The following is a 19,729-nucleotide window of genomic DNA, read 5'->3' on the forward strand; positions in this document are numbered from 1 at the left end:
GGAAAAGATGAGGCTGGAGAAGCAGGTAAACTGCCTGCTGAAGTACCTGATAGCACCATGCTGCTCTCAGCAGTGGGAAGCCATTAAGCGTTTTAAGAGACACATGAGATTTGAATTCAAGAAAGAGCTCTCTGGCAGCAGCGCAGAGGACGGATTTGAGGGGTCCAAGGCTGGTGGAGACAGGCCAGTTAGAAGGCCATGGGAATAGTCCAAGCAAGTGATGATCAGAACCTGGCAGTGACAGGATGAAGAGGATGGAGTAAAGTGTGAGCACTGAGGCTGACCCGAGTTACGAGTAGAGTCGAGGAAAGAGTCAAAGATGACATCCAGGTTTCTAGTTTGGATGAGGAGGTAGATGAGAAAGGGGAAGAGGAAAAGAGCAAGTTCTGGGAAAAGGTAAGACAGGCTCACATTTATTTGGTCTTATCTAGTTTGAGGTGCCTAAGAAATTCAGGTGAAGATGTTCACTACATAGTTGGAGTTGGGGTCTGGAGTTTAGAGGAGAGGTGTTGTGTCGATAATAGATTTGGGCGTCATAAGCATATATGCGGCGGCTAAAGCAGGGGAAATGGATGAGGTTTCCTAGGCAAAAAAAACATAGCTATGAAAGGCTGACTACTTGGAACTTTCACTTCTTCCACTGTTTTTTTTTCTACCAGCCTGTTGTCATCTCAAGGGATGATGTAATACTTTGGGAATCTACTGAAATAGCATTTAAAATATTTCCAGGACAGTGAATCAATGGGTAATTTTGGATGACCTTGACCTTGTAGAGAGAAGAGGGGATAACCCTACTCTTCTCACCTCAGGATGTAACAAAACACAGTGTGCATCACTTTGTCTCCTGCAATAGTGTTGATTTGGCTACTGTCAGACAGTAAAGGTGGTAGAGGAAAGAAAGTAAATACATACAACATTTGCTTCTGTCTCAACTATGGACAACGCTAGTCAAATTGGCACTAGTCAAAATGGTTTTAAAGCTCTAGACTTTGCTATGTCTGTCTTGTGACTTCAGATTGTTACCCTGTGGTTTTCCACTTAAAGAGATTAGAAGATCCAGTAATCTGGTAATCATGGTGGCCCTGTAAGATAGTCATTGGAGGGGTTATTTATCTTGAGAACACAGGCTGGAACACAGGTTCATCTGTAATGATAAAAATAATTGTCAAAAGTGATGAAAACAGAAGCTACTCTACCTTATTTATTACATTTTTTTTTAAAAAATTGAAGTATAGTTGATTTACTATGTTGAGTTAGTTTCTGGTGTAGAGCAAAGTGATTCAATTTTAAATATATATATATATTTCATATTCTTTTCCATTATAGGTTATACGAGATATTGAATATAGTTCCTTGTGATATATACACTAGGACTTGTTGTTTATTTTATACATAGTAGTTTGTATCTGCTAATTCCAAACTCCTAATTTATCCCTCCCCGCTCTTCCCCCTTTGGTAACCGTAAGTTTGTTTTCTATGTCTGTAAGTCTGTTTCTGTTTTGTAAATAAATGTCAATGGACATTTAGGTTGAGAAGTTACTCTACAGTGAGTCTTTGAAACTACTGGAGTCTGTAAAAGAGGAGAAATTTAAGACACTAGACCTAAAACCTGAGCTGTCTTCACATTCTTAGAGAATTCTCTACAAGTCAGAATTCAGAGAATTCTGACCTCTTCTCTTGGCACATAGGCATTAAGCTTCCCAAACTGTTGATTCTGTACCATCAGAAGCATAAAATAAACAAATAAAACAATAAAATAAAACAGTGTTTTCTAATTTCTTCCTTAGCTAAGCAGGACCTTTCACAAGATTAAGGTCACAGCATTCTATTTAGTCTTAAATATATTTCTGTCCCCTTGGATGTGTATTAATTCTTCCAGATACAACAGATTTCCTTCAAGCTGGTACAGTAAGAGTTAATTTAGCAATGCTCAGAAATTTATCACAAACTCTGCAGGGACAATGCCACAGCTGTTACACATAAATGGAATATTCAGGATTTATCAGTTTTCTTTGAGGAAAGGCACCAGCCAAGATCCAGTTGTTCCAGCTCCTGTCACTGGATCTATTCCATGCCAAGGTCATGAGTCAATCTCTAGTCTTACCATTCAATTTGTGTGACTCGCTGCCTTGCCTCTTCAGCAGCAATCCTTTTTCAGATTAGTCTGGGTGGGCTGTGTCAATTTTCAGATGAAAAAGTAAGTGTCCCTAAAACAAGGGACACTTACCCCCAAACCAAGGAGGTGGTGTTGATTCAGGAGGTGACATATTTTCCTCTGAGTCAGATCCATAGGCACTGAGCTGTCAACAATAGCAACTTTCAGGCAAGAAATTAAAAGTCTTGACCCTTGGCTATTAATAGCATCTGTTCTGTTCCACTGTTTAACAGGTTGAGACGAATCACTGATGATGAAAGACACTGTAGCTGGGGATGTCAGCAGGGACCTCACTCAGGTGACAATGGGAAGAGACAACTGGCATGTAAAAAAGAAAAACAAAACAAAACAACTTTGGGATAAGTCCAGTGTTGTGCCCAGTAGCCATCATTTGGGGATGCAGATGTTCCTTATTACCTAGAGACACTGGGGTTTATGAACTTGCATTTGCCAAAGGCATAATTCTTCCCACTCTTCTTCTACAGGGCCCCACCCCATTTCAGACTGCCATGTTACGGCACATCCCTGGGCTCTTCTGCATTTTATCCTGTGTGCGATTCCTACACTGATTTGTAAAACATTATAGTTTCCCCTCAGAAAGAAGAGCATGCTGGATAATAACACATTTTGGTTTCTAAGAGTCAGGTTAGGTTGATTACTACCAGTTGAGAGTATTAAAGAAGACTCAGAGTAACTATATTTACCTGCCAAAGCCTAAATTTGGAGGCTGAAGTTGAGTAGTTCTTTAATATACAACAGACTCCGTATTCCATTCCATAGCAAAATAAATTTTGTTGCTATGAACAACAGAAGCCCAGGACAAATATTAGGATCTATGATTTCTTCTATGTTCAAAAATTGCATATAATGAGGTTAACTGTAGTCTTAAGTTTAAATCACCAAACAGCCTCAGTGTTAGCACTGGTATGAAAAAATCTGCCTGGTCTTTAGCTGCTAGAAAGTTGCACATTGTTTCTATATTATGCGACAGATTGTGATAACCTAAACAAAATAATTCAGTAAGTATTAGAATGTGTGTGATCTGTGTTGATCCGTAAGAGTCAAATATGCAAAAGTTATGTATCGTATCTGAGAATATACATTTAATTACTGTAAAAGTAAAATTTTTTTTACTTATTGAATAACTTTCTTACTTGAGGGGAAATGAAACTTAAAGAGATTTTTGAGGGTTCACTTATACAGAATGGTGATATATACTGATTAAATTTGTCAGAAAATGCAGTAAAGAAGAATATCATTTTTAAGAGATAAAATACTAGATTAAATGCAAAGGTTACTGCTTAATAAGAATTATTGCTTCTTTTAGAATCCAATCTTATAAAATTTTACATAAGCTACATATATATTACAATATTAAGATTAAATTTAAACTTTTTACAATTTGTGTCTTTCTTAGTTTGTTCTGAAATAGTCAACACTGATACTTACACATCATGTCTGTTTTTAATTCTCAGAAGCTGTGTAAGCAAAAGCATTCTTGGACTCCTGTTGAGCAAACTCTCTCATAAGCCAAAACTGCAAAATCAAAGTACTGTAAAAGAATAAACAATCCAAAAAACAGAGCATGGGGGAGTGAGCATAAGGGTCAATCTAACATTTAGCAGTGCACGAGAATTCTGAGGCCAATACATAAGGACAGGGGATGGTGGGGGGCGGCAGGGGGAGGAGAATTTACTCTAGTTCTTTTCTTACAGTATGCCAGGGCTTTAAGATTGTTTTAAAGGCTTAAAAATTGTTAAAGATTGGGAGGGATCTTAAAGATCATCTAACCCAGTCTTCTTTTACAGATGAGAAAAGGAGGGTTCAGAGCGGTTAAGTGGCTCACTCAAAGATACAAGATAGCCAGGGATCAAGGCAAGACTGGAACCCAGGGTTCCTGGCTCATAAAGATCCTCGCAGATGTTGTTAGGATAGTCAATGGGCCAACTGGCTTAGTCTCCTCAGGGACTAAATTAGTCCATAAAATTAGACTGTATTCTGTATTTCAGTACTTAGGCTGGATTTTCCTTGGTCTTAGTTCCTTTGTTCTTATTTAGATTTTGCAGTGCCATTGAATGGTATTTTTATTGTAACCTATATAAAAGTTTCATTTATTCATTAATTTAGTAAATATTTATTGATCACTATGTGCCAGGCACTGATATAGCAATAGAATAGAAGAAAAACAACAGAAGAAAATCTCCACCCACCTGGCATTTATAGTGTGGTGAAATAAAGTGGATATGTATATATAAATAAATGATCTGTATTTGGATGTTGTAGAGCACAGAAATGAATGAGATGCTTTTATCCCTATAGTGTAACTAGAGTTACTAAATTCAGTTACTTGAGATTCTTTTTTTGTGGTCATACTTGTAGCCCTAAGGTCAGGTTTTTTTAAAAATAAATTTTGATTTTAGAATAGTTAATAGGTTTACAGAAAAGTTGTGAAGATGCAGTACAGAGAGTTTCTGTATACTCCACACCCAGCTTCTCCTATTAACATGTTACATTAGTATGGTACACCTGTCATGACTAATGAACCAATATTGATACATCATTATTAGCTGAAGTTCATACTTTATTCATATTGCCTTAATTTTTACCTCATGTCCTTTTTCTGTTCCAGGATACCACATTTAGTCATCATGTTTCTGTAGTCTCCCTTAGATCATGACATTTCCTTAGACTTTCCTTTTTTTGATTACTTTGACAGTTTGAGGAGTACTGGTCAAGTATTTATTAGAAGGTCTTTGAGTTTGCCTGATGTTTTCCTCATGATTAGACATGGGTTATGAGTGTTTGGGAGGCAGATCACAGAGGTAAAGTACTATTTTCATTGTATCGTTTCAGGGAACATGCTTATAACTAATAATATTAACCTTGGTCAGCTGGCTGAGGTAGTGTCTGTCTCCACTGTAAAGTTACTGCTGTTTTCCCCTTTCCATACTGTATCTGGAAGAAAGTCACTATACACAGTCTACATTTAAGAGATGGGAGTCGGGGCGGGGGAGGTTTATGCTCCGTCTCCTTGAGGAGGAAGTATCTGCATAAATTATTTGGAATTCTTTTGTATGAGAAACAACTTCTTTTATTTAGTTAATCATGTATATCAGTATATATGCATGGATATTTATTTTGTACTTTGGGTTATAATCCAAAACTGTATTATTTTGTTGTTCACATTGTTTCAGCTTTGGCTCTTGGGAGCTTTTTCATTTGGCTCCTGTATTCTTTGACATACCCCAGTCAATGTGGGGTTTTTTGAGCACTTCCTTATTTCATGTCCTCTAAGGGTGCTCCAGTCTCATCTTGAATATTCCCTACTCCAGCCCAGAATGGGCCATTTCTCTAAGGAGGCTTGGTTCCTTCTACTAGAAAGTGGCATCAGAAACCAAGATCTGGGCGTGCTTGTTGCTACCGAGGTGTGTCTGCTTCCAGGCCCTCTTATCTGACCGAGCAAGGAATATAGGCATATACCAACCTGGATATATATATATATATATATATGTATACACATAACTATAAATATTTCTACATTTAACCATCTATATTTAACCATCAATATTTCTATATTTAAAAATGAGTACATACTGATGTTATCCAACCCTAATCCAACATGAACCATTTTAGCGTTCCCTGCTGGCTTGTCTGTAACTACCCACTCCAATAGTGAGAAACGTGGTTCCTACCATTTCCTAGGGTCAGTTTTTCATTATATATAAGTATCTCACATCAGTTTACTTTCTTTTTGAAATTTTAAAGTAAATTAAATATACAGGCAAAATACAAATCAAACTATTTATAATGTTGATTATGCTTTTTCAAACTCTATTTGATTCTTTCCTATTCAGATGCCCCTACAAGGGGTCAGATTTCCAGCACCATCTTTAAAACCATTAGCATCACTGTTATCAGTATCAACAAATGGTTATTGTGCCCCTTATATAGGACCATAAGCTAAGCTAGTTCATGTGGATAATGTTCAGGTAAGTCTTGAGGTGTGGCCTACCGCTGATGCATGACAGATTTATATTACTCTCATACATGTACATCTACATTCATTTTTTAGATTCCATACCTTTTAGAATTGAGAATATGGATTATTGGAATTATTGTAACTTAAAACACTTCTCAGCATTCCAAATAAATTAGTACTTTTCAAGTTCCAATTCTGTGGTTATTAGCATTAGTAAGAGGGAGAGAAGGTTAAGTGATTTGTCTCTTGCAGAGTATGCGCTCAGTAAACACTCTTTCTCTCCTTTAGGACATCTAATATTTATCTCAAACTCAACATGTCCAAAACTGAATTCCTAATCTTTCTCTATAAAACCTGTTCCCCCTCACAGCTTTCCCCATCTCAGCAAGTCCATCATCTAGAACATAAACTTCAGTGCCACCCTTGATTCTTCTATATCTTACACTGCACATCTGATGTGTCAGGAAACTGTGCTGACTCTACTTTCAGAATACATCCAGAAGCAGACAGCTTCTTACCATCTCTGCTGCTACCAGCGTGGTCTGAGTCTCCCTCTCTGTCTAGGTTACTGAGCAAGCCTCTAATGGGTGTATCTGTATCTGCATCTGCCTTTGGCCCAGAGTAATCCTGACAGCCAGAGTAATCCTGGAAAAATGTCAGATCATGCTCAGAAGTCTACAATGGCTTTTCAATTTCTCAGGACAGAAGCCAAAATACTTACAATAGCCTATAAATCTCCTATCTCATTACCTCTCTGACTTAATTTCCTTTCCCCTTCAAACCCTCTGCTTCATTTCCACTGGCCTTGCTGCCCTTCACACACTTTAGGCATGATCCTGTTGTAGGGATTTTACACTGGCTTTTCCCTGTCTGCTTGGGATGCTGTTCTCTGGTATCTGGAGGGTTAACTCCAGCTCCTTCAGGGGTTTTTGCTCAAATATGACTTTCTCAGTGGAGCCTACTGTGGCCGTGCTATTTAATACTGCAGCCTAATCTGTACCCACACCATCCCCCATCCCGCTTATCCTCTCAGTTTTACTTTTTCCCATAGGATTTATCGTATTTTAGCTTACAATTTATTCAGTTATGCTTACTGCTTATTTTGTGTCTCCCCCAGTGAGAATCGGACCAGCACAAAGGCAGGGATCTTTGTTCAGTTTTGTTCACTGATGTATCCCAGCGCCTAGAAGAAAAAAATTACGTTAAATGAATAAATGCATTATTTGAGCTGTGTGCTTTCTGTATCCCAAAATTATTCTTAAATTAAAAAAAATAAAGGAAAATAAAGGAAAATGTAATTTGATGAAAAGGTGTCAGACGGATACATGGGCAAAGGGTATCCACAATCTGAAATAAGTTACTAAGAGCCTTGAGTTTTATTTATTTATTCTCCCGATTTTATTTATCTATTTTTTTGGAGTATAGTTGCTTTACAATGTTGCATTAGTTTTTGCTGTGCAGCAAAGTGAATCAGCTATACGTATACATATATCCCCTCTTTTCTGGATTTCCTTCCCACTTAGGTCACCACAGAGCACTGAGTAGAGCTCCCTGTGCTATACAGTCGGTTCTCATTAGTTATCTGTTTTATTACACAGTAGTGTATATATGTCAATCCTAGTCTCCTGATCTATGAGCCTTGAGTTTTAGATTCCTCATTTGTTAATGAGTATATATGATACATTATGTCAGAGGATTGTTGTGGTATTTAAATAAAATGATATGCATGAGAGCAGTCAATAACCATGAATTAAGGGATTTCCCAGCTCCTGGGCCTATATAAAATAAGGCTTGAAGGCAAGGTACAATTTGTTGTAAGCCTTTAGAAGCTACTTACCCACTTCCTCTGTGATGTCCTCTGAAGATCTCCTTTTCTCTTAAGTTTGAAATGGTGAGCAGTTAAACATTGAGTATAGGAAAAAAGCTCTGTGAATATGTTTATAAAGGTTAAAAAAATTACACTGCATCAGTTTTTAACAGGATTATTGACATCACAACCAATGAAGATGATTTGTAAACTTAGGATGGAGAGAACTGAAAATTGCTTAAAATGGGATGTTAGATGCATGCTTTTATTGAGACTGAATTTTGGCTCTACTACCCATTAAAAAAGTGTAGTTTGTTTTCAAGTGCACATCAGCTGTTTAGTAAACTTACATGTCTGAATGTTCAGCACAGATGCACAATTTCCTTCTCTCCCCTCTGTGTAAAAAGGTACAAGTAACCTCTGTTTTTTTTAAAAAAAAAAACAAACTTGTGGTTTCCATAATGTATCAATATTATCCACTTAATCCCTGGTACTATTTCTTTTCTCTAAAATACTAGCAGCTGGCTGAGAAGGCAAATATTACTGGCATGGTATGTATCCCAGTTGGCCAAGCATTATAGGGAGTGCTAACTAGCAAGGTGGGGCACCCTGTAGGCTTACTGAACACCAAAAAATGAGCATATCAACGTCCTGAGGATAACTGACTGATGTGGTTTAGGTCTATTTCTGGGAAATTAGCCCATGAAGCTCAATGCTGACCTTTCATGTTATCTTTATGATTACATGACTTTTCCTTTCACTCTTTACTTTTCGACTCCTGACCTTAAACCTGGAATAGAGAAAGAGGAAGATTTTTATTGGTGGCACTAAAAAGTGACAAGATAAAGTAAAACAGGTTAACTTCAGTTAACAAAGGAAGCACAATAATTTCACCAAAGGTAGCAAGTATTGGCTACAGAGTATCCATGCCACTGTTACTACATTTGAATCTCTTTGAAAATCATGAGACAGTCCTGGGTATCGTATAGCTGGGTCCTTGCACAATGTATGCTTCTCTGTAAGGCTACCTGTGATTTATTTGCACTTAAGTTACTTTCTTAGTAAGTTACAAAAAAAAATGAGCAAACTAGATAAGTTTGCATTTCAGTTTTTAAAAGTTCAGTTAACAGTAGTCAAAACATTAAAGCCAAGTAAATATCCAGTAAAATTCTTATCTCTAGAAGCCGACTACAGGAGCTATTAATCACTTTTAGGTCTTTCTTGTTACTGGATGTATGTCTCTTTTGGAGACCACTGAAATCTATGTTCATGGGATGTTTCAAGTCTGAGCCAGTGTGGTTCCTATACCACCTGTGTGCTCCTGCTGCCTAGCACCTGACCTGTCCATCGTGGGGCTGGAGAATGGTCCTTGGACTGCTCCTCCGAAGAAATGTGCTTGAAACTGTCCTGCTGATACGCTGTGTTCCTGTCCTGTGTCTTTCTGCAGACTCAGATTGTGTCAGATTTTGGCCTGTTGAGTCTCACTAGTTTGATCGTCCTGTTGAACCCAAAGCACTGTGTACTGTCATTAAATATTTAACCTGAAAAGTATGACAACAACTACTAATTTTTCCTTTGTTTTTCAGAAATGTGTTACAGACGAGTGTTTCTTTTTTGAACGATTGGAATCTAATAACTACAATACTTACCGGTCAAGGAAATACTCCAGTTGGTATGTGGCACTGAAGCGAACTGGGCAGTATAAACTTGGACCCAAAACAGGACCTGGGCAGAAAGCTATACTTTTTCTTCCAATGTCTGCTAAGAGCTGATCTTAATGGCAGCATCTGATCTCATTTCATATACCTCATGAAAGAAGAGGTATATTTTAGAAATTTGTTGATGAAAGGAAAAGAAAAATGTATACAGCTATCTGCTCAGTTTACGTAACTGGTCAGATAACCTTTTATCTAACAGTAAAATATTTAACCATTGCCTTAGTAAAACAACAACAACAAAAATTCCTGGAAAATGCATAGACTTCCACTTTTTATATAGAATTTGCCTTTATCCAGTGAAGCTTACTTATAGCTACAATCTTTTTCATACATTTGCTTCATTTGAAAAGAGGCTTTTAAAATGTGCATACGTACAAACAAGTTTTCTTCATGGAAATCACAGACATTAGAAAATTTAAGTCAGATATTGTTAACCCAAATGTCCACTACTTCTTATAATACGGCACACATTAATCTATAGGTACAATTTACTTAAACATTTTAAAACCATGTAAATATAAATTTAATCCATGCCTGTCATAGTTTTATAACTGTCTGGCAGTTCCTTGTGATAGATTTTATAGAACAAGCCTGTGTAAACTGCTGGAAGTTCTTCCATGGTCAGATCAATCTTGTCAAACCCTTCTCTGTATCCATACAGCAGCAGCCTAGCAACTCTGCTGGTGATCGGAGTTGTATTTTCAGTCTTGACTAGGTCACTGAGATCCATCCACTCACACCTTAAGCATTCATGCTGGCAGAAATTTATGGTGAATGAATATGGCTTTAGGCGGCAGATAATATACATATCTGACTTTCCAAAAGCTCCAGGATGGGTGTGCTGTTGCCGAATACTCAGGAGGGACCTGAATTCTGACTTTATACCGGTCTCTTCAAAAACTTCTCGAACTGCTGTATGTCCTACATAGAAGAAAATGTACAAATCAATAAGGATCACATTTTTAGGAATTTAATCATCAAAGATTTTCAAGAAGCATTTTCTAAATGCTCAGAAAGCACAACTTTACCCTAAGAAAATAAAGTTTTCAATGTAAACTCTTTGCCTCACTGGACATCCTGAAGTACCGAAGTATTTTCTTACCAATGTATATCTAAGAAGCTTTTGAAATACTATTTCTTTGGCTGCTACTTGCAGGCTTACCCACTTATATATATATTTTGAAAGTCACATTTAAAAAAATTCTTCCTGCTTTATTTCCCCAGAGGTGAAAACATAGGTTGCAAAGCTGCAGTTAATACTCCTACGTATTTTTTCATTATTATCCTGTTCCTGATTACCCATCAAAACTGCCTAAATTTATAAACATCAGAATTGAGAAAAAGTGATCCACTCTTCTTTATAAAAGTCTGGAGAGCTACAGAATGTACTGAACTATGAAATGATTCAACTCTCCCCTGGTCTCTCCTAGGACTGTCAAGCCTCTGAAATCATAGAGCAGACTCCTTTATAACCATTTTGTTATGCTCTTGTAGTTATCCTGTGAGTGGAATCCCACCATGGTTAATTTTTTGGCATTTTCTTTGTTTCCTGCATTTCAAAGAACTTGGATTCATTCCTCCAACAGCAAAATGCTGCAGTCATTTCATCAGAAGTTTTCAAAAAACCTGCAATTTACAGAATTTTATAATACAACTAGGGTTTTCACATTTTATAAGGTTGATTTTTCAATAATATGCAAATTTCTGGGACAGGATTTTTATTGCCAATAACTTATTTTTGTGGCTGCTTTTTCTAAATATCCAGATGAACCTCCTACATGGGATTTCTCTAATTTTATGATGCTCTGTCATTGTTTCCCAAAGTGTTTTATGAGAAGCCCCTAAAAAAGCTGCCTTCCTTGCCTATTTGCTGGGAAGCTTCACAATTGCCACAGGTACAAATTTTTGTTCAACTACCCTTTAATGCCTCCATTTTCTTGTTTGTCAAATTGTCAATTATATTTGTCTTCTTAGTAGTCCTACTAGTGAGGAATAGGCAAGGAAGAGCAAGTCGTTGAAAGGAAAAAAATGTCTCTATGTTTTTTCTGATAAACAGCTCTGGAAATATGCACAGGAAAAGTGTTTAATATATAAGATGTTTGTCTGCCATACTTGAATATATGTGGACTTCCCTTATAACTGAGATTTGCCTTAGGTCAAACATGGTTAGAAATTATATTTTTAAACTGAAAACATTAAAGAAGAATTTATATGTTAAGAAAAGGAAAACCTGCCTTAATAAGAAAGATAATTTTTAGTAGTATACATGTTTGTTATTAAATTTGTTAAAGATTGTGGCAGTAGTCTTAAATTTTACATGTCATTTGCTGATCTGACTTAAAAATTGTTTAAATGTTTATTTTTATTCTTTAAACACTTTGAAAGATGACCATGGGGGTCTTGTTTAGCTTTTAGCAACACTAATCAAGAGTTTGGCATTTGGTTCCTGAGTCTGGCCTGTTGGTGTGTTATGGAAGCACAGGACGGGGCTGGTGAGCGAAATCTGCCCTGCTCAGCAGTCACCACAGCAGTTGATTCAAAATTGGCGCTGTCTGGGTAGTGTGATCCGTTTAATTTGAATCCATGATATTGACTAGACTAAAAACTGAATGGGCAAATAAGCGCTTTTGTATCTAGAAGAACCTGTTCCATCTTAAGATTGAAATCTCTTCTCCAAAGATTTTACCATGAATTTAAAGGTTTTTCTATCTAGATAAAGTGCTTTATTCTCGTGTACCTTTATTATTTTAATGTACTGTAAGCTAAATTGAAATAACTGTTTTATAGGTTTGAAGAACATAGGAAAAACCAAGAGGGTTTTGTTTTTATTTTTGCTGGTTGAAAGATATGTTTAAAAACGTCATAGTGTTTTGTTTAGTTAAAGAACAATAATGAAATGGAATTTATATTTGTTATTTCTATTTTCTAATATTTAATAGGATTAGATTGAAATAAAAGGAAAAACTGTGCAGAATATGGGTTTTTCTGGTGTTTCCCTCTGACTCTGGTACACTGATGAACTCTGATCAGACCCCCCTGCTTTAAAGACCTTTGGCTATGCAGGGATGCTCTTCCTGTCAGTGGTAATGAGATTTTTTTTCAGGAACAGCTTCTCCATTTTTAACCTTGTACATGTATTGTACTCTTAGGGTATTATATTATATGAAAACCTAAGGATTGCATTCTATTTTGTATACGCCCCCTTAATGTTTTGCTTTTTTTTTTTTTTTAAAGCACTACGGACAATAGTGCTTCATTTACCTAGTAGTATCAAAGAATGAATGATTCCAAACAAATGTGCTTCTCAGTTAACTACTGTTTGTTTACTGCTTAAGAGCCAATATGGATGTTTGCACATTTGTGATGGCAGTATACCTAAAGTATATTACATACTTTCCTAAAAACAGAGCTTAAAGCAAATAATTTAAATAGTTCCTGGATGATCTGGCTTCATCATTAAGAATAATCTATTATTTTACTGTTACAAAATAGAAATGCCCTCTATACATAGTCTTCCAGATCTCTACTGTCAGTTATCATTTCTAGCTGCTTTCACGGTTTTATCAGTTCTGAGGCAAAGCTTCAATTTATACTACTCCTAGGTAGTGTGGTGAATGCCAATTGCTGCTTTTTTTCTTACTTCCACATAGTGAGGTGTATATACGATCTCTGAATAGGTGGGTTGTTGTGACAACCACAAACACACAAAGAAAGTAGTGAATTCCTAATAATATGGACTTGAAGTGTTCTGGAGTACACTCAAACCTACAATTATACACATTTGGCTTGGAAATGTGTTTCTCCATTTAAATATATCTGAAACTCAGACTATCCATAAAAACTCAAATGAGAAAAGTCAATTCATTTGAGAAGGCAAGACTCAGAAGAGGAAGCTACACAAACCTTCTCCTGTAGACTGCCGTTTGCCCGGTATCAACTGCATAAGGATGTAAAACATAAACTTAACTAGTTCACATGATGTCATATCACATAAGGATAGTGTGAGATAATCAGGAGCTCTAGAATAAATGCCCTTCTCTTTCAACACTTGCACCACTACAAAATCCTTTTTATTTCAACAGAAGGCCTAGCAAACTCTAAGCAAAAGGTCAGTAAGTACCTAAAAAACAAAATTTGCTATGGATATATCTGAATGTAGTGAATTTACTTATAGGATATTAGGAGTTGATTCTATACTATGTATAAGGCATTTTTAATTTGTGGAACATTTAAAAAAAACGTTTCAAGTATATATATATATATTTAAAATACTTAAAAATAGTTTAGGACATTGCCTTCATATAAATGATGGCTAAAGAGACTAGGGGACATACATATTGAGGAAAAAGTCATAGACAAATAATACTGATATGAAATGAGTTGATTTATTGTGATAGGGACTGCACTTGACCCAATAGTTTAAGGAATAGGTAGGAAAACTCAGTTTCTATTCTTTCCTTCCTGTAAAATCCTGACATAATGAGCTCAGTAAATTGTTTTAGGAAGTTATCTCTCATTTCAGACTTTCATATGAGACATTTTACTATGTTTTGGCTTTCTGACTATCCAAAATAAACAGTAGATAAAATTTTCATAAACAGAAGAATTATGTCACCACTGTTCTATAATTGACTTTATAAATAATTCTTATTTCACAATTCATTTAAAAGTTACTCTTCATCCTTGTGTGATAGAATGCTCAAGAATTTGTTTTATCAGTTTAATTCCAACAATTTTAGTTATATTCAAAATAACCCTTAATGCTAAACCTGACTGATGTACATCCAAAGCTTCTCATTTTCAAGCAAATTAATCTAGAAGCAGTCCTAAGCAGAAAAACAGGTGTTATGCTCCTAATGGTATTATTTATAACAATGAAATAAGTTGTAATATTAGAAGTTTTGCTGCTAATTTTATATCATCCCTGAAGTAACTTCACTGAAATTTTCTGACTTAGCCTAAACCAATTAGAAAAGTTAAAATCTTATTCTCAGCTCTACAGCAAGAAAGTAAACATATGAATTTCCTCAACATTTTCAAGTCAATTAAAGATATGTAATATACACACCAATGTCTTCTCCAGGCTCTGACAGGCCTCCTGGAAACTTCCACATATTTTTCAACTGCAGTATAAAATCAGAAAATAAAGTTAACATACCTTTTATTCACTAACATACACAAACACACACAGATGCCACAAAATTTACTCATAATTGGTCAAGGTGGTTGAGAATTTATGTTTTGGTAATTACATGCAAATTTTTTTCAGCTTCCTTCCTCACGCCTCCCTTCTTTTTAGGGATAACTGGTGACTTGTGAAACCTTTTCCCACCTTTTTCTTCAGGAACTAGAAGTGGTTTTGTTTGGTTAATGTGATAAATTCTGTATGAGTGAAACAGTGGGGGGGGGGAACATCTACTGAATTTGTGTAGTTAAAAAAAATTTGCTGCTAGTTTATTAAAAAATAGAGGAATCTGGGCTTCCTTGGTGGCGCACTGGTTGAGAGTCTGCCTGCCGATGCAGGGGACACGGGTTCGTGCCCCAGTCCGGGAAGATCCCACATGCCGCGGAGCGGCTGCGCCCGTGAGCCATGGTCGCTGAGCCTGCGTCTGGAGCCTGTGCTCCGCAAGGGGAGAGGCCACAACAGTGAGAGGCCCACGTACCGCAAAAAAAAAAAAAAATAGAGGAATCTTACTGATGCTGCTATAAATAAGTAGAAAATACAGTATAAATTTAATCACTAAAGTATGCTACTTTTAATTTTCACATTTACTTTCTGTATTGTGTCTAATCAGATATGTTCATCTTAAGATTTCTCTTATTCTCTGTGTTAATGATTTTATGTACAAATGTAACTGCTTTTCATGGGAAGTGTGAATAAAATTGATTAGTTTAAGTTTGTGGCTTTTTGTATATCATTTCTTTTTTTGATGGGGAGGGGCAGGTGGGACGATCTGATCTAGGAATGGGGATAAATGTGGAAAATTTATTTTAAATAATTCTGAAGTGACATGGGACAATATTCTTACGGCTGACACGATTATTTTTTCCTGTTAGGATTCTGTTGTATCAATCCATCACCATGATAAAAGCTGAAGAATGAGAAATTATGACATACTCATAAAGGTACTGCAGCTTGGAGCCAGTATACCTCATACTCTTCATTCATAAAACAAGTTTATGGACCTTTACTGGTGTGCTTTGTGACCCACTCATTTCCTGCACAAGAGCTTCTTAAAGAATGTGTCACTTCCCAACTATGCTAGGTTGGAGCCCAGTAGCATGGTTCCCAGAGTTTCCACAGACTTGATTATGTGGGAACAGAATTGAGGCTTACCACCCTTCTGTGTCTGGCTCAGACTTGAGATTAATTTATAAAGCATATTATGTTTTACTTTTTTAATGTAGAAATATATCTCTAAGAATATCTCAACATTAAATGTACTGTCTTTGGGGTTCCATTTTGAAATTGTTCCAGAAGCAATGTTTCCACAAAAACTATGCAGTCTTTTGTCTGCTAGTATATTAAACTTCACCACCATAAATTGTTTCTAACAAAAGATGTTATAATAGGGCAAACAATCCTCCAAAACAAAATCAACTTTTAAAAATCTTTACCTAGACCTGATTATAAATAATTGGAAACTGTTGATTAAGTTTGGAGATATGAACTTATTAGAAGGGGAAAATGCTAGCTATAAGGATTGAAAACAGCTCACACACATTTGATTTTGATTATTTAATAAACCTTAGGTATGGAAAGATTATTTTTATGCTGGTGATTAGTTTGCGATATTTTCTGGCATCAATTAGGTTTAAAGAGCTTATTTTAAAACAGCTTCCTCCTCCCCCAAAGCTTGAGCTTACAGTTAGTTCTAAGTGGTAGGTTGAGAGGCCTAAGCTTGAAAAACCTGGTTAATATTGTAGATATGATAGATCAGTGGAGGGACAAGTAGGTCTTCTCACTTTTTTTTTTTAACGTTAAAAAATACTCCCACTAGCTGGGTTTAGCAATATAATAAGTAATAATAATAAATATTACTAGGTAATGTATATTGAATGTCCACTATGTTCCAGATACTATGCTAAATGCTTTAATAATTATACACATTTAAACTTTATAGTAACCCCACAAGAAACTATTACTGTTCCCATTTTTTTTTCCATTTCTTTTTTATTGAAGTATAGTTGATTTACAATATTGTGTTACAGCAAAGTGTACAAGTGTACAGCAAAGTGTACAAGTGTACAGCAAAGTGATTCAGTTATACATATAAGTTTTTCAGATTATTCTCCATTATAGGTTACTATAAGATATCGAATACAGTTCCCTGTGCTATATAGTGAATCCTTACTGCTTATTGTTCCCATTTTAGAAGTGATGAAACTGAGGACAAATAGGTTAAATAATTTAGCTGGAGTGACACAGTGTGTAGCAAAACTCACAGTTAAAATCCAGGCAATCTGATTCTAATCATCTTTTAAGAAATTTAAAAAGTTTGTTTGCTATTTTCATACTAATTCTTTACCACTATTTGCTGCTTTTTCATGTATCTTTTGATCTTCAGATCTCATTGGAACATTCTACATAAACCCAACCAGAATCTGTATCTTAGTCTTACGTTCCTCCAGGGTTTGTGAATTTGAATTAAAACCTAGTTTGGTATCAAACGTCTTTGTATCTACCTCTTGCCTGTGAGTTCCCTATCAAGAATCGTTTGATTGGCATGAGATTTATTACTCTGCTAGTGATTTACTGTTACTCCACTAGTGATTTGCTATTACTCTACTAGTGATTTACTATTACTCTAACACTTCCAGTATATTGTTTCATAGGGGAAAAATTACTGAGGAAGGGGTAAGGTTGGGTTTTGAATATGAACAGTAACCCATAGTTTCTGTTTTCATCTTTGTTCTCGCTTCCAATAAAAGACAAAACATCTCTATGCTTCAAGTGTAAAATTCCAAGATCCTTTTCTCCCTAATCTTAAAAAAGGAGCTTTCCACTCTCTTCTAAAAGAAATACTCTACTCAGACATTCTCTTGCCTCTTTGCTTGTTGGGTCCTACCCAACATTCACATATATGACCCCTCCCCTGCTTTGAGTGAGTCAGGTCATCTAGTTCCTGAAGCATATCTGATCTGATTTTTACATACTACAAAAGGCAGTTATCCTTTTAAGTTATAAAAATGTGTGATTTTTTTTTTTTTTTGCGGTACGCGGGCCTCTCACTGTTGTGGCCTCTCCTGTTGCGGAGCACAGGCTCTGGACGCGCAGGCTTAGCGGCCATGGCTCACGGGCCCAGCTGCTCCGCGGCATGTGGGATCTTCCCAGACCAGGGCACGAACCTGTGTCCCCTGCATCGGCAGGCAGACTCTCAACCACTGCGCCACCAGGGAAGCCCCAAAATGTGTGATTTTAAAGCATAGTCAGAGTAATTCCAGCATATTGTAGAATGGTGAATGTGATGATAAATTTTTCCTATACGTTTGCCAATTATAAATCTGATGTTTGTGTGTGTGTGTGTGTGTGCGCGCACGTGTGTGTTTGTAGGTGTGAGTGTAAAACACAAGAGTGTGTAAATGATGTACAGTGGTCCCATCAATCACTGGAACCTCTTTCCTTCCTCGGTGTTGGGAACTGCTAGCCCCAATAGTAGGCATTTTGGATATCAACAAAGGGTATTATTTTTTTAATGCATTCTTCATACTTAACAGAGTGTAAGATATTTTCTGTTAAGGCAATTTCAAGTTTAATACCACTGTTTCTTATAAAACCTATCCTGAAGATAAACTCAAGTTTATTTTAGCGTTTCTAGAATGGGTAAATAGGAATGACTCATTTTCTGATCCTTTTTCTCACTATTTTTCCAACCCCACAGACATCTTCCATTTTCCTAAGCAGATGATTCGCTTCAGGATCTTCCCTGGGTGTGGCTGCTGAAATCCTAACTAGGAATTTGTGTAAACAGAACCCCCCAAAGACTATTAATTTCTTTCAAATAGAAATTGTCTAATCTCAAGAACCTAGAACAAGGGTACAGACTTGCTAGCCTCTTCCTTTTGGTTCTTATATTATTTGACTTTATCATTCTTCCCTAACTCAAACTTGGTCAGATGCCTGAGATCTCATTATCTTTTCTTTTCACTGTTCTGGTCTTTAATGGTAACTACTCTCACTCTTCAGAATTCAGAGCCACTGTGTTTAGATAAATCTAATTAACTACAATATTATCACTGTTATGCGACAGATGCTACCAGAGATGTCTTAATAAGTTTGTTCATTCAATAAAAATTTACTGAGTGCTAGGTTTAGGGCATACAGAAAATTAATGCACAATATAGCAAGGCTAGTCATTCTCTTTCTCCTTATACTACTGTATTTTTCTTAATAACATTCACCATCACTTTATATATTATTTATTCATTCACTTATTATTTGTATCTTACCTATTTGAATATAAGCTCCAGATGTAGAAACTTTGTTTTGTTCACTAATGTTTACTTAGAGCTTAAAACAGAGCCTACAACATAGTTTTATGTACAGGAACTCAGTAATGTTTGGCAAATGAATGAATAGGTCCCTACCATTAACTCAGCTCTTTAGCACCTGGTTTACAAGGTCAAGCCACTGTTGGGTCTTTTGTTCCTCAGAATCATGGGGCAGGGACAAAGGAAGGGACTATATGGGTAGGAAAGGAGAAAGGACATGTTTTAAGTATTTCAGCTTTGAGTCTGAGTGTGCATTTGCTCATGCAAAGAAAGGAGAAAAAATGGCTCAGATGTCTGAAAATAACGCTAATTAGTAATTTACAGCTAATAGCTATCATTTATGCTTAAATTCCACCTAACACCAAAATAATTACAGAAATTAAATATGATTTAGTCTCACTTTATACTTTTTATTACATTGAGCTATACATTAATACTCAGTTTTTATATTTTATTGCTGTTAGATAGATCTCTGTTCATAACTTAAATCAAAACCCTAAGTAAGAGTATCATTTCTATTTAATTCACAAAGAAACCAAAGTCTTATATAATTTGAATTTGTTTCTAGCTTCTGCCAA

At 36.1% G+C, this 19,729-nt stretch overlaps 2 protein-coding genes and 1 long non-coding RNA gene across 7 annotated transcripts in view; 1 reads left to right on the plus strand and 2 right to left on the minus strand.

The window, feature by feature from the left end:
- FGF2 (fibroblast growth factor 2) overlaps positions 1–19,729 on the plus strand; it is a 90,609-nt gene that overhangs the window by 45,095 nt on the left and 25,785 nt on the right. Inside the window, exons 3-4 of one of the 3 annotated variants that reach the window (XM_060148676.1) lie at positions 9,528–9,613; positions 15,717–15,785. In XM_060148676.1, coding sequence (XP_060004659.1) covers positions 9,528–9,613; positions 15,717–15,762 — 132 coding nt within the window. In that variant the 3' untranslated portion in view covers positions 15,763–15,785. Of the gene's footprint in view, positions 1–9,527; positions 9,972–15,716; positions 16,190–19,729 lie in introns of those variants that run through there. The other 2 variants (XM_060148675.1, XM_060148674.1) reach the window with 2 other exon arrangements.
- LOC132520020 (uncharacterized) lies at positions 1,244–8,686 on the minus strand. Its single transcript, XR_009540410.1, has 3 exons — positions 7,972–8,686; positions 7,229–7,317; positions 1,244–2,473 (listed from the first exon to the last, which is right to left on the minus strand). It is a non-coding gene; the product is annotated as an uncharacterized LOC132520020 (long non-coding RNA).
- The window catches only part of NUDT6 (nudix hydrolase 6), a 41,241-nt gene continuing 31,415 nt past the window's right edge, over positions 9,904–19,729 (minus strand). For all 3 annotated transcript variants that reach the window (XM_060148673.1, XM_060148670.1, XM_060148672.1), the window contains 2 exons: positions 14,728–14,782; positions 9,904–10,580 (listed from right to left, as the gene is read on the minus strand). In XM_060148673.1, coding sequence (XP_060004656.1) covers positions 10,183–10,580; positions 14,728–14,782 — 453 coding nt within the window. In that variant the 3' untranslated portion in view covers positions 9,904–10,182. The remainder of the gene's footprint in view (positions 10,581–14,727; positions 14,783–19,729) is intronic.

This window comes from Lagenorhynchus albirostris, chromosome 4 (genome assembly GCF_949774975.1).
Source record: "Lagenorhynchus albirostris chromosome 4, mLagAlb1.1, whole genome shotgun sequence".
Classification (NCBI taxonomy): Eukaryota; Metazoa; Chordata; class Mammalia; order Artiodactyla; family Delphinidae; genus Lagenorhynchus; species Lagenorhynchus albirostris.